This window comes from Neopelma chrysocephalum, unplaced genomic scaffold (genome assembly GCF_003984885.1).
Source record: "Neopelma chrysocephalum unplaced genomic scaffold, ASM398488v2 Primary Assembly neopelma1_80b, whole genome shotgun sequence".
Classification (NCBI taxonomy): domain Eukaryota; kingdom Metazoa; phylum Chordata; class Aves; order Passeriformes; family Pipridae; genus Neopelma; species Neopelma chrysocephalum.
In genome coordinates this window covers 9,989,967-10,003,560 of record NW_020897742.1, presented here as the reverse complement: position 1 = coordinate 10,003,560, position 13,594 = coordinate 9,989,967, and the positions used below count along the sequence as shown (strand labels likewise).

General features: G+C 37.0%; 1 protein-coding gene across 23 annotated transcripts in view; it reads right to left on the bottom strand.

The window, feature by feature from the left end:
• Window positions 1-13,594, bottom strand: part of MYT1L (myelin transcription factor 1 like) — a 327,282-nt gene that overhangs the window by 115,458 nt on the left and 198,230 nt on the right. For all 23 annotated transcript variants that reach the window (XM_027690164.1, XM_027690166.1, XM_027690165.1 and 20 more), the window contains 3 exons: window positions 10,944-10,998; window positions 10,727-10,760; window positions 10,361-10,423 (listed from right to left, as the gene is read on the bottom strand). In XM_027690164.1, the coding sequence (XP_027545965.1) occupies window positions 10,361-10,423; window positions 10,727-10,760; window positions 10,944-10,998 (152 nt within the window). Of the gene's footprint in view, window positions 1-10,360; window positions 10,424-10,726; window positions 10,761-10,943; window positions 10,999-13,594 lie in introns of those variants that run through there.

The window sequence follows — 13,594 nt, the reverse complement described above, 5'->3', positions numbered from 1 at the left end:
GACTGCTCAAAGTTACAAAGCTATATCCTTCCCTCTTCCTTTTGAATATATTATTGTCTGTAAAAGAACAGATGAAGAAAAAAGAATACAAACATCCTGACATCTTAACTTCTTTATAGTCAATGCAAGTTCCCACAAGATGGAAGAAATGTGTCCTAATGCCTATTGACAAAGAATAAAACAGCGTGTGAGTGCCATGTTTGTACAAATCACAAACTGGAGGACTTTAACTTTTAAACGCTACAATGAAACAAGCAGATGAGAGATTAGAAATGTACCATCTATGCTATGGACTTAATATGGCATCAAGGTGCCCAAATAAATGTTTTCACAAGTCTGATGAGAAGCAGCTGAGGGAGCTGGGGTTGTATAGGTGATATGGTTTGAAGCTGGCTCCCTGCCAAGTCTCCAAACCTTACCACCAGAAGTCCCCCCCCCCCAACAAAAAAAACCTCAGGGAGAAGAGGGAGAAAAAAACTAAGAAAAACCCGAAAACGAGAGAGAGGACAACCAAACTTATATATATAAATATATTTACACTTATATACAATTTCACAAGGGAAAGGGGAAGGGGAAAAAAGAACAAAACTATAATAAAATATATATATATATATATCCCAATCAGTAGCCCGAGATCTAGTAACTAAAGAACAAAAGAGTTAGCAAAGAAGATATCTCACTACTCTCCTGGGACAACCGAGAGTCGCTCCGGAACGATCGCCGGCAACCTCTGTCTCCCAAGGTCGGCAAGGCCTAGCCAGGCCTCGCTCCCCAACACGGCAGACTCAACAGCAGGGAACCTGCACCTCCAAGCCGCCGGAAGGAAAGAGAGTGAAGGCCTCTCCTCCTCTCTTCTTATAGTCTGGCTTACGTAAAAATCGTAGGGAATACTGGGTAAATCTGGACCCTTCCTTGGTTACAAACTGGTCACCAAGGAAGGCCTAGCCCAAACCACCACAATAGGCTAGAGAAAAGAAGGCTAAGGGGAAACCTTATTGCTCTTTACAACAACCTGAGAGGAGATTGTAGTGAGGTGGGGATTGGTTTCTTCCCCCAAGTAACAAGTGATAGGATGAAAGGAAGGAGCTTTAAGTTGTGCCAAGGGAGTTTTAGGTTGGGTATTAAGAAAATTTCTTCACTGAAGGGATTACTGAGTATTGGAAGAGGCTGCCCAAGGAACCCATCCCCATGGGTATTTAAAAGACGTGTAGATGTGGCACTTGGGGATATGGTTTAATGATGGACTTGGCAGTGCTGGGTTAACACTCAGACTCAATGATCTTAAGGGTCTTTTTCCAACCTCAACAATTCTATGACTCCAAATTTGGACAAGCTTAATGTTAAAAGTACAGTCCTACTGTGACTTCAGGGCCCTTTGGACTTAAAGCAGAAGTTAAATGAATGCTAGTTTTTAGCTCTAACCTTTATTCTGAACACCTATTCCTCATTCACAAAGTATGGGTAAGATTTTCTCCTGAAGACGTTATGTGGGTAAAAAACAGTTGCAGGTGCATATCTTTGGTGAATTTCTTTCATGAGGATCAGCTGAACAGAAAGCATTCCTTCCACTCCTTGTGTATCCAATTTAGTGGCCTGCTCACTACTTTAAATAAAAAGTTTGATGGTAGAGAAGTCTGTCCCAGTCACAGGGAACTGAACGTGAAAAAACTTTTGTTTAAATTACTGTTATTGGCATTTAAAGCCAGTCACATCCTGTACTGTCTGACTATACTTTATAGTATTACAAATTTTATCTTAATTCATGGATTTAAGACACAGGCCCAACTTCAATCACAGGGAAATTTTCCCTTGACCCTGAGATTAGCTCAGTTGGTTAGAGTATGGTGCTAATGAGGCCAAGGTTGTGGGTTTGATCCCTGCATGGGTCATTCACTTAAGAGCTGGACTTGGCAATCCTTGTGGATCCCTTCCAACTCAGAATATTCTGTGATTATACCTCTTCTCCACTCTTCCATGGATACTTACAGCATGGTGCTGCTGGTTCTTGCAAATAATGAAAGGACATAAGGTTCTGCAATCCCTTTTCTTGTCATCAGAAAGTTTCAAGATTTTCCTGGGAAGGTGATTAAGGTGAGTAGCCAGAAAACTAACTTGGTAGGTCAAATCACCTGGTTATCTGGACACTAGTTACCTGGACACTGTAAAAGGTATCACTGTTTACAGTGTCCTAAGCTGTATAGTGCTGAGGATGTTTTCAGGAGCTATCTATCCCCTGGGCATTTGATTCTATACTGTGGATGTATTTATTTAGATTTATTATTCCATCAAAGATGGCTCAGGACTTCCTCTCCTTTCCCTGTCCTGAGCTGACACCACTAGAAGTAGTACTTCATATCAACCACTAATAAGAAGTGACATCTTCGAAAGGGTTGTCTCAACTTATTGAAAAACCTCAATAGAAGTCTTTAAAGACAAATCATAGTGTATTTTTTAGGGCTCTTTAATTTTTTACTTCATTTCTTATTTTCTTCATATTCTTTTGCTAGCCCAGGTAATACCTAGGGTGCTCGATCTCATAAAATATGAGCACTTGAAAGAAAAGATAACTAGAGTTTTATTTATTCTTTAAATATATGATTTCTCCTGCCTCCTTTTTTGATGATTCTAGCAGACTTCAAATCATTTTCACTGAGGTGGAGAAAAAAGAGGGGCAATGATATTCTGATAGTGTGGGTACCACCACTAGAACTTTTTCAAAGTCATCTATGTTATTTGTGTTGGACACTGGAACAAGGAATAAGATGGGGTTCCCTGTCCATCCAGCTGTCAGTATTCACCAGTAAATTCTCCTGTTTCCAAAGACCTGACTTGAGATGCTCTAATCCACAGGCCTCTTTAACACATAGTAGCGGCGCTGCTGCTCAGAAGAACTGTTGGAAGGAGGATGCAGGCAGCTCCATAGCACCCTGAACTCAGTGCATAACATTGCTTGTGGCGTTTTTGGTTTAGTCTATGGCTAAGAACCATGACTGCATTTTTACTAAAATACACATTAAGAAGATTTTTTTTTAAATACCTACAGCTTTTTAACCTCAGAATCAATATTTTTACAGAAATATTGTAGAAAATATTCACAAACTATGAAATAGGGAAACTAGACTAGACTCTAAATGTAAAATTGTCTTGTCATTACAAATCAGTTAATTCTGCTCTATGAGCCAGAAAAATGTTTTGATCCAAAAAGCACTGAATTGTAAGGTTAGACTTGCTCTGACATCAATAATCATCTAACAGATCTTTATTTATACAGCAGATAAATACCAGAGCCAGAGTTCTGGGCTCTGTGTTTGTTATAATCCCCCATACATGCTTCTGTCTTTACACCTTAAGATGTTTACAAATGGGGAAACAGAGGCACAGTGAGATAAAATGTCATGCCCACCATGTGCAAATCAACTCTGTAGATCCTCTTTTCCATTATGAAAAGCACAAATTATTCAACCTCAAGAGATTTATTTCTCTCCTAAGAGAACACAATGTTCTCAGTAAACCTACCAGGCCAACCAAATAAATTTCCCATTGGCAAGGAAAAAATGTGTATAGCTTGTTTGGGGAAATTATCTCCCCATTATTACTGGATGTTCTTTCTCTTTTTTTTTTTTTTTTATTTTCTTTCCCATGCTTTCTGCATGGTCTACATTTATTTTGTAGCTGATAGGAACATCTCCAGACAGATCCTTCCACAGAAAACACTGTGGCTGCAAGTGGACTGCTGCATGAGAAATGCAGCACCTTCCATTTGAAAGAAAATGAGCATATCATTACAGCAACATACAAGCCACAAAGCACATCCTAAATCCTCTGTTGCCGCTGCTGCACACTTAGGTCAGCACTCTCCATGCTCCTGCCCCGATTTACTTTCTTTCCCCTGCCTTCATAAGGCTTATGCTCCTGGTACATGCAGGTCCTGCAACTTCCTGCCACAGGAATAGCTATTCCCAATAGAGATGGTGGTAGGAGCAATTGAACTGTGGTTCCTTTGTGTAGTCACCTCTAGACCATGGCCACTAGCATGCAGAGACACACGCCAGCTGCTGGTGTATATTCGCTTGACGTTTCAGACCCAGCTTGGCACCTTTCTTATCATTAATCAACAATCAGACAAAGGATATATTGCTGAATCCAGACAACAGCCAATACAGACCTCTAATACATTATGGATTCTCTGTCAGCACATTTATTTATTGTTTGCAGTGTTCTGTTTCAAAATCCCTATGCTCTTCCACTTATTTATTTACTTACTTATTTCTCTTTTGGTGAATTTAATAAAGCAGTGAAGCTTCATTTATTAACATTTTTTACAAACCTTGAGTGGTGGATTACTTCATATAAAATATAATTATAATAATATTCTTGGTATTTACCACAACTTGCCAAAGTCTTTAGCAAATACACCGTTAAATGAAATAGAATTGAATTGCACAGGCAGTGTCAAAGTATTTCCTTAGGTAAATATCCAGTGAATCATTTTATCATTATTTAACACTATAATAAAGGTTGACTATCAGCTTAAAAGAATATACATTTGTCTATACTTCCAGCATCCAGTGGGATTTTTCACAGTAACATGAAAGCAAGCAACAAGAGGGACCTCACTGTTCTGTGGTTAGGCTTTAACACAGATGCATCAATGGACCTCTGGTTCTGCACAGCATGCAACCATGCTATGCTATCAAATTAATGTTAAAATATGTATGTCCTGGTTTCTGATTTATAATATCTTTGACAAACAGTAAAAAGGGACAGGCATGCCATAAAGTTTATGGATGGAGTGATGGCACGCACAATGATGTCTCATAAAGAATAAAGGGGGAAAAGTTATTTATTCTTGTGATTCAAGAACTAAAATACAGCTAGACTGGCTGCGTGCACAGAATTTTTCATAAATATCCCACAGTGCACCCTGTTGTACAGCAGCCATACATTAATTAGAGCATTCAGCAGACACTGCAATGTGTTACACTCACCCAAGTGAATCTTCATTTTTCACATGCAGGGCCTTACTAATTAAAATCGGCTTTGCAATTAAATGTGGAAAATTGTGTTAAACTTTCAAGCGTAGTTCAGAAAAAATGCATTTATTTTTAGGGTATTTTATTTTGATGCAAATTAATTCTTCATCAAAGTGAGACCAGTAAAAGGAAGGTATGAGGATTTCTCTTTTTTTCTATTATAGATGCTCCTCTCAGTTGCAAGTTGCAATGTTCCACTATCTCTCTGCCAGTACCTGGCCCTGTTCCAATGCTTTTAGTGAGTGCTATCTGTCAAGGCATGAATAATACAGCCCCTAGGCTGTCGGCAGAATCCAAATGAGGCATACATCAGGAAGCAAGCACTCGACTTTAGCTCCAGAACATGCTCCTGTGAAGACAGGCAATTATTCACCCACGGCTGCAGCCATGGCAATCAAACTGGTGGGTGAAAAGGTATATGAAATGAAAAAATTTGAATAAGAAATATGGCACAACAAGCCACAGAAATTCAATAATTTTCTAATAACAGAGAGACATTTGAGTCTTTTAATTTTGAAGTTTGGGAGCCTGAATTATTTCACTCGCTCTTTTAGAAAATATAGACTAAACTACAGTTAATAATGGCAATACAACGGTATGTGAGGCCTTCTCTAATCAAAACAGCAATGCTAAACTCTAAGGTGTTTATAAATTCAAATTGTTGTATGAAGTGAGAAATCTCACGCTTAAAAATTAAAAGTTGATCATAACAATTCTATCTGTAAAATGTAATAAATCAGAAACAGCCAGGTAAAGAAACAAAGAAGTGCTGCTATCAAGAAATTTGGTGGAAAATTAAAATGCAATGTATTTTATAAAGTTAGGGAGAATTCATACATTACAGATACACACATCATTTTATGATCCCTCTTCATTTTTGAGATTCATCTTTTTTCCAAGGCTTTGTATCAGTGATTAATTACAACAAATCCCTTACAAATAAAATATGAACTGAAGAAAAGGCATGAAAAATTCCTCGGTAGGTGAAATGTTTAAGTTGGTTTATTTAATCTGAATTCTTATTTTCAGCAATGAAATTGAAATTCATGGCATAGTGAAAGCTCTACCAGCATTTCCATTTTAAATCTGAAGGCTTTATCATTTGGCCTTAACAGTTCTACTTCACCAAAATTTTATGCATATTGTTTCAGATCACAATTGTGTTTTGATTTAATTTCTATACAATGGCTTTATCTGCTTTCAAATATACACTGATGTATGCATTAAAAGAATTCTAAATTAATATACATGTTACCAGCCTAAGATTTTTTCAGGTTTCATTTGTTAGAATGGGTTTCATTCTGAAATGTGTGGTAATTGGCAAGTGATTAATCCATTACAGAATCTAATTGCTTTTGTTACTTGAGAAAAAAAATAAAGCTATTATGCTAAGAAGCTTTTAAAATAGGCCACTGTATGTAATCAGTATTTTTTTAATGGAATCTAGTTAGGATTTTTATGACATGTCTACATACCTATTTATATGGTAAGTCATTGGCACCTATTTGACATATGATGTGTTTTAAAAGGATGCTAAATGCCGAGCAACAAAGTAAAGTGCTATTTTTCTAAAAACCATCATTCACATCTATTTAGTCAATAACATGGGGCAGTTTGCTCTCAATTACTCTAAAGTATCTATGGGATTTGCACCTGCAAAACTGACCAGAAACTGGACTTACTTTCCCATCTATATTTGTATATACAGAATGTGAATCTTATTGTCTTTAAAGCTGATTAATGAAAGCGGCAAATTTCCTGCTAATTCCAATGAAAAACCAGTTGAATCTATGCTTTTCTTCAGATGCTTAGCCAAAAGATATCCTGAAAACACAGTTCTGGGAACACACTCCTGGTGTGGCCTGAGTCACTGCTATATACCCAGATGGATTGTTCACAGTTAGAAGTATGCAACGATTGTTCAAAATGAATTCACAGTTCTGAAGGTATAAGAGTAGTGTTCATCATTATCTTGCTATGCACAGGGAATAAAATAAAGAGTATCAGGAGCATGGCCCAGGGAGAGGCTCTGGTTTTCACTCCTAAGATTTGAATTCTTCTCTTGTCTCCACCACTATCTGAACATGTCTGTGGCTTTTTTTTTTTTGTTTTTCTTTGCTTTCAGATCTTTCACAAGCTTTGTTCAGTTGGCCTCAGGTGCCTGGAAACATAAACAACAGGTACCGAAGTCCTATTTGTGTAAATTTTAACATTGAGGCATTGCCTCATGCTGTGTATCATAAACAGTACTAGAGGGTCCATGACAGCTTCAGGTTTCCAGAAACTACTAAAGTACAAAAAAGAGATGAGGCTGCTCTGAAGAAGGTAGGCACACCACCTAACTTTGGTCACTTCCCCTCAGTGCCCAAACTGGGATGCTAATCTTTCTGACTTTCTCGGCAGTCACTGGAGAGAGATGCTTTCACCAAGTCAATTTTAGAGATCCCAGCATCCTGCCCTAAAGTGTCCTTTGGAGAAATTTGTCCATCTAAGCTGTCTATTAGCATGCCCAACTAACAAGCTGACATCAAGCACCAAACTTGAGAGCAAAGTACCAAGTCATGCAAGATTTCACTTCTTTTCCAAATAAAATTTGACACAAAGAAAAAATCAAAAAGATGGAAATGACACAACAAGCTGTTACCACTGTTACCCTACCTAGAACCAGACTTGTGTTTTCATACACCTCAAAGGAAACATCAATTACAGAGAAGGTCTGCTTGTTCCCCTAGTTAACCCTACATTGCAGCTCTTTCATAATTAAAAATATGTAAAAATACAACTAAGGTACAAAACATATGATAAAACTCTCTGTTAACTTTTATCTAATATTTTATGAGCAGAATAATTTTGTATCCCCTGAATCTGTCTGAAAATTTGAAAGGATCTGCTTATTTCAGTTCATGTTTAATGTACTACCTGAACATGGTTTTCACTGTCACATTGCTATTGCAGGGATAAAATTACAATAAAAAAAAAACCCTTGATATTTCAGATACTTTGAGACATTATAGAAGAAATAGAATTCTGGAAAGCTCTGACTACATCTAGTGGAAGCAAATACATTTCATTCCTAATAACAGCCTGGTCAGATATTGTGAATGAAAAGGTCTTAACCTCATTAAAATGCTCTGTAGGTCTAAACAGAGTTGAGTTAGGCATCAGCTGAGATATGCAATTCCCTGAACACATAAAATTTTTAAGACAGTCTGATTTCCTTGGAAGAAATGTTTGGGTCTTTCCCACCCAAATAGCAAAATAGAAAAAAAAGAAAAATTCCTTCAGATTCTTTCAAAATGGTAAATTTAGTAGTTATTGGTTGAGACATAAGTATTACTTTTCTTTTAGAAAATAGATATGCACATTGTAAACCTCCACAAAGAACTTTGTGTTTTTACATTAAATAAGACATATATTGGCTAAATATATTTTGATTAGTGGATTGGCAATCAGGGTGACAAGAAAACATAAAAGCTTCACAAATTCCTTAGCAGGAAAAAAAGGAATTTTTGATGTATTTCCAATTTTTATTCTTTGCGCATCTGCCCAAAATTTCATTTAATTAACCACTCTGAGATTCAGTCTGTTCGTGTACTGACATACCAGAATCATGTCAAGGAAGCAAAATATGGAATTAACACCTCAAAACTGCATGTAATCTTTCCAAACCTCATATCTATTCCTTCCCCTTCCCTCAAAAGGGTGATTTTACACAAACATAGTCACTAACTCTAACACAAAGTTAGAGCAATTCAGAAGAAAAGTCAAATTTTTTTAAGCCAAAGAGTTTCTTCTGTATGTCTCAAGGCTTTCATTTTTTAAATCTGCACAAAAATTCCATGAAGTGTAAAGAAATGTTATAATCATGTCATTTAACTGCTGACTGTCATGAAATTTCTGAGGGAAAAGAAGGATTCAGTGCCATTCATTAATTACTTGTGAAGCTTGTATTTACATAAAGCAAACGGACAAAAGAAAACATTGGTTTGAAATGAGAAGTCACAAGTGAATTTAAAAATAACTATTTTGGTTACTTTTCCTAAATCAGTGTTCCAATCTAATCAAGCCTTAAAATAACCACAAAAATGGTACTGCTTTTATGAGTGAAAAACGATTAAGAAAATAAATTTGAATAATTATTTTATGGTTTACATTTTTCAAATGTAATTCAAACTAATTTTAATATCAGGAGTATCACTTTTCTTGCTCTAATTTTGGAAGTATTTTCTGGATTTATCCCTAAGCTTCATTCACTGATAACAAAAAAGGCACATGAGTGGACTGAGTGGCACTGTTCAGTATCTTTTCGCATTTCAAAAAAATGCCTAAACCACAAATGTCTAATTTCAATTTAATTCATAAATCCCATATGCCCTCATTATGAAGCAGTAATCAGATATGGTGTGAAATATGTGCTCTTATAAACACCACACATGCTTTAAAACCTGAAAAAGTCAAAAATGAAAAAAATCTTGACAGTTTCAGAAGAATTTAACACTGGTTTGAACACCTCCCCCTATTGAGAAAAGAGATGGCCCAAACATCAGCCATTTTATCTCTTTCAATGGGCTGCTGTACAAAATATGTCAAATGAAATGCACAGCATAAGAGAAAAATACATGTATTATAGAGCTGTTAAAATTTCAAAATATTGCACAAGAAATTCATGGACAAATGATTCAGGAAAGGAATGATGTTTATACAGATGTGCAACACTATTGTTCATTGACCTTGTAGACACAGAAGTGGAAAGACTGAGGTCTAAATTAATTTGAAACACATGTAGCATGTGTAACATATGCTACCTTATATACAATTAACAATAAACAGCTAAAAAAATCTTTCTCCAGGAGATTCTCTACATATCATGGTTTAGAAACTGAAGTAAAGGTATTTATAGCTACAGTATAACATTTGAACCCTGAAGTCTTATTATCACTGATTTGTCTTAAGCTTTGACCTTTGAATCTAACCTGATCACTGAACTTAAAATGCTCAGAAGCTTGTTTTCATTCAGTTATGAAATACATTAAATAACAGAAGAATGAGTGCCAACATGTAAGTAGGGCCAAATTTTCATTTGCAACACATGAGCAAGAGAACTGTATGCAAAAATTGAGAGAAGACTGACAATGAGAACAAGTCTCCTCAGCAAAAACGTGAGTTAAATTTTGTGTGACAGAAAGAAAAAAAACCCTGAATCTGAATGCTTCTAGAATGCCTTATGCCTTATAAAAATTTTTATCATTGTTTGGTTTATCAAGGCCATGCCAGATAACTTGTTTACCAATTCTCTTCACTAAATTATGGAAAATTGCAGATATTACCTTCTGTGTCTTGCATATTTGCCACTAACATGACCACTGCCATCACAGCCAGGTGTGGGACAGCTGCAAAAGATAGAATTAATCATATAGGTGCTGGTGTGCTGCAGAAAGATTATAGTAAAAGCAGGCAGGCAGTAGGCATTACAGAGATGGAGGGCAACCAAGATAGAAAGAGAAATCAAATAACTGAAGGGGAAAAAAAAAAGAGGGGATGCTTTTTATTAGCAAGTCTCGAGGGAATTAATTTCATCAGTGCAGCAGGGCATGAGCAAACCACCAATGAACTTGAAAGTGCATTATACCCATTAAAAGGCATGAATTTTCTAAATTGCTAATGGGGATACATTTTACACTCAGAGCACTAACCTGAACAGCTCTTGTATGGCTGGTTCCACGGGAACTGCAGAGAGATGGAAAATATATAAAAATTTATCATCTATTACAAGTACCCCTCTTCTACAAAAAAATTACCAGAAAGGTTGTGTAAAAGCAAGGGTCAGAATGAATTGTGCAAAGAGATTCTGGAGGATGAAGGTCACCCTGAGCAGGGGCCTTGAGTGATTTACTGAAGCAAGAGACGTACCTCGAACACCTTTGGAGCGTGTGCGATGGCGCTTCTCGTCTGCATCCACCTCCATCTGGGAATAGATTAGCAGGCAGTCAATGTTCTTATCCTGCATGCACAGACTATCAATGCACAGACTGATACAGTCTCTCACACAATTTATTGACACTATTTTAATTCCATTTTATCCTGTAAGGGAAAGTTCTACTTACAGGGGATTTTTAGGATCCTCATGTTTATTTAAAAACAGAAAATGAAGTAATTTCTGCTTTAAACAGCCAGTTTCCATGCCCTGCTTTCATAGCAAATCATGTGCAACTAAGTGCTGGTTCCTCTTTTCAAAGAGATATTTCTAATACAAATCACTGATTACTCCCATATGTTTTCAAACAAGGATTCAATAGATTTCTATACAATTTAAAATGAAAGTCAAGGGGTCACACACCACAGATTGTTTTCTAACCAAACTCTTTGCAATGGGAAAGAGGGGAAGGAATAATGACTGAAAAGGAGACGAAGAGTCATCCTTAGACCTTCAAATATTTCATGTTATTTAATATGGCATTACCATCTTTGCCAACATGTTTCATTGTTTAGTTATGTTTTTCAAGTTTCAGGAATGTACTCACTTGCTATATGACTCAATTGTTGCCTTCATTTTATAAACAACTTGCCTATCCAGTGCAGCTTTCTACACAGTAATAAATATATATCAATCTTAAATATTTACCACACAGGGGCAAGGCTGCAGATTAGACCTTGGAAAGTATCATAAATACTAATCTATAGTAGTTAACAGAGGGCCACATAATTTCTCCTGGTTTTTCATGTACTATTGTCAACAGACTTTCAAAGGAAAACTACATAGGCTGGCTAGAGTTTAGGTTTTTGTTCAACATAAGCAAATTACACTGAACTATGTTAAGAGACTGTGTCAGGGAAAATATATGAAGTATCTGTATCACCAGCTCCTTTGGATGTAGAAGAACAGGATGGCAAGATGGATCTAAAGTGCTTCATACATAGAGATGATACTGTAAAGGTCGGGAAGCACAGAAATAGACTATAATGCTCTAGTTCCCCCAGGGGAAAAAAATCAATCACCCCTTTATAGCAATATCCTTGGATTGATATCTTGTAAGAATGTCATATATCCCATGCAAAAACATGGAAACGCGTACACGTCACTTTCAGCTAACCCTTTAATCACCTAGCTTTCTTTGGTCAGTACCTTAACACAAATGGATATGGGAAATAGATAGGAAGGAAGAAGTCAGGGGGTGCTTTACAGAGCTCCCTCAACATATTACATCAGGAGAAAAGTCACCTCAACAAAATTTGTGGGTGACAGGGATTTGGTGAAAAGAAAGTGTCACTCTCACAAGGCTCTGCACTACTGATGTAGTTCTGCTTCTTGGTAGTCAACACCTGGTTCTTGGTAGCGTGATTTATTCCACACTAAAGGGATGATCTGCTAAAATAAATAGGTGTTATGAAAGCTAATAAAGCACCAGCCTCTATTAGGGGGTTTCAGGTCAGTCTTCTGATGGGGGTCTTTGTGTAACCTTGAGTGGGTTTAATTTTTAAATTAAGACACCTACACATAGCTGTGTGTGCACACATTTGGAGTGTAAGCTTCTGTCTTCATCAACCAATGATGCTGTCTGAGATCCTGTAAGGTATCCCATCAAGCCTTCAATTGCCAGTCCAGAAAGGTAGAGAAGGGTACAGATAGATCCTCTGTTGTTTGTACCAACCCTGGGCAGAAGTTTCAGGTATCCTCTGGCATCAGAAATGACACCAACTGCCTGTGCTTAGGCAACTGAACTTAACCCCAGGTCAACACAGCCACCAGAGCTTGAGGAACAACTCTTTTGATTACCTACTAGGTGTTACTTCAGGCTGGACAGAATCAGTCTTTAGGCTCCTTTCCCCATACTGTCTAGCTCTCCTAAGCCTACTGCATGAGACACTTGGCATACCTACTACAGGCACCTAAACTAAATCTTAAACTTTAACCCATCCACAGTGAGTATTCTATACCTTGAGTTCACACCCTGTCTTGTTTCTTAGCTTCAATGTCTTGATAGGCATTTGAAGTTTTTCAAGTTGCCATATCAAAGCGCAAAACAGTATTTCTGGAATATAAAAATTAGATGATGACATTCTTTTCCTTTTACTAATAAAAAACCAGTACATCGTGTTATTCTGTAACTCTTGCAATGTGTAAGGACTTGTCAGAAGACCAGAAACGAAGTTACTTGATCTTCAGACTAGTATGCTTTTTTAAAATGTTTGAAAAACATTATCTAGCCTCATTTGTCACCACTGAAAAATCTGCTGAAAGAACTATTATGATCTTAACCTGGAAATGCTGCCCCAGCTGTTGTGATAATCTGTGTAAATTTGGAAGGGTCAAACTACAGAACAGATTTGCCTTTCTTTCTAAACCAGAGTAAGCACTTCAAGAATGCTGAGGATACACTTTTAACTATATTATCAAAGAAGAAATCACCAAGCTGGAAAAGCCCCTATAGGATCTGCACAATCCAGATCCAGAAGCAGGTCAAAGAAGTGAAAAAAGATCATAAAAGCTGCAGGTATGCAGTGTTACTTTAAATTTTGTTGTGTATCCTACATAGGCTGCTGCTTCTCTAGAAAGGCAAAAA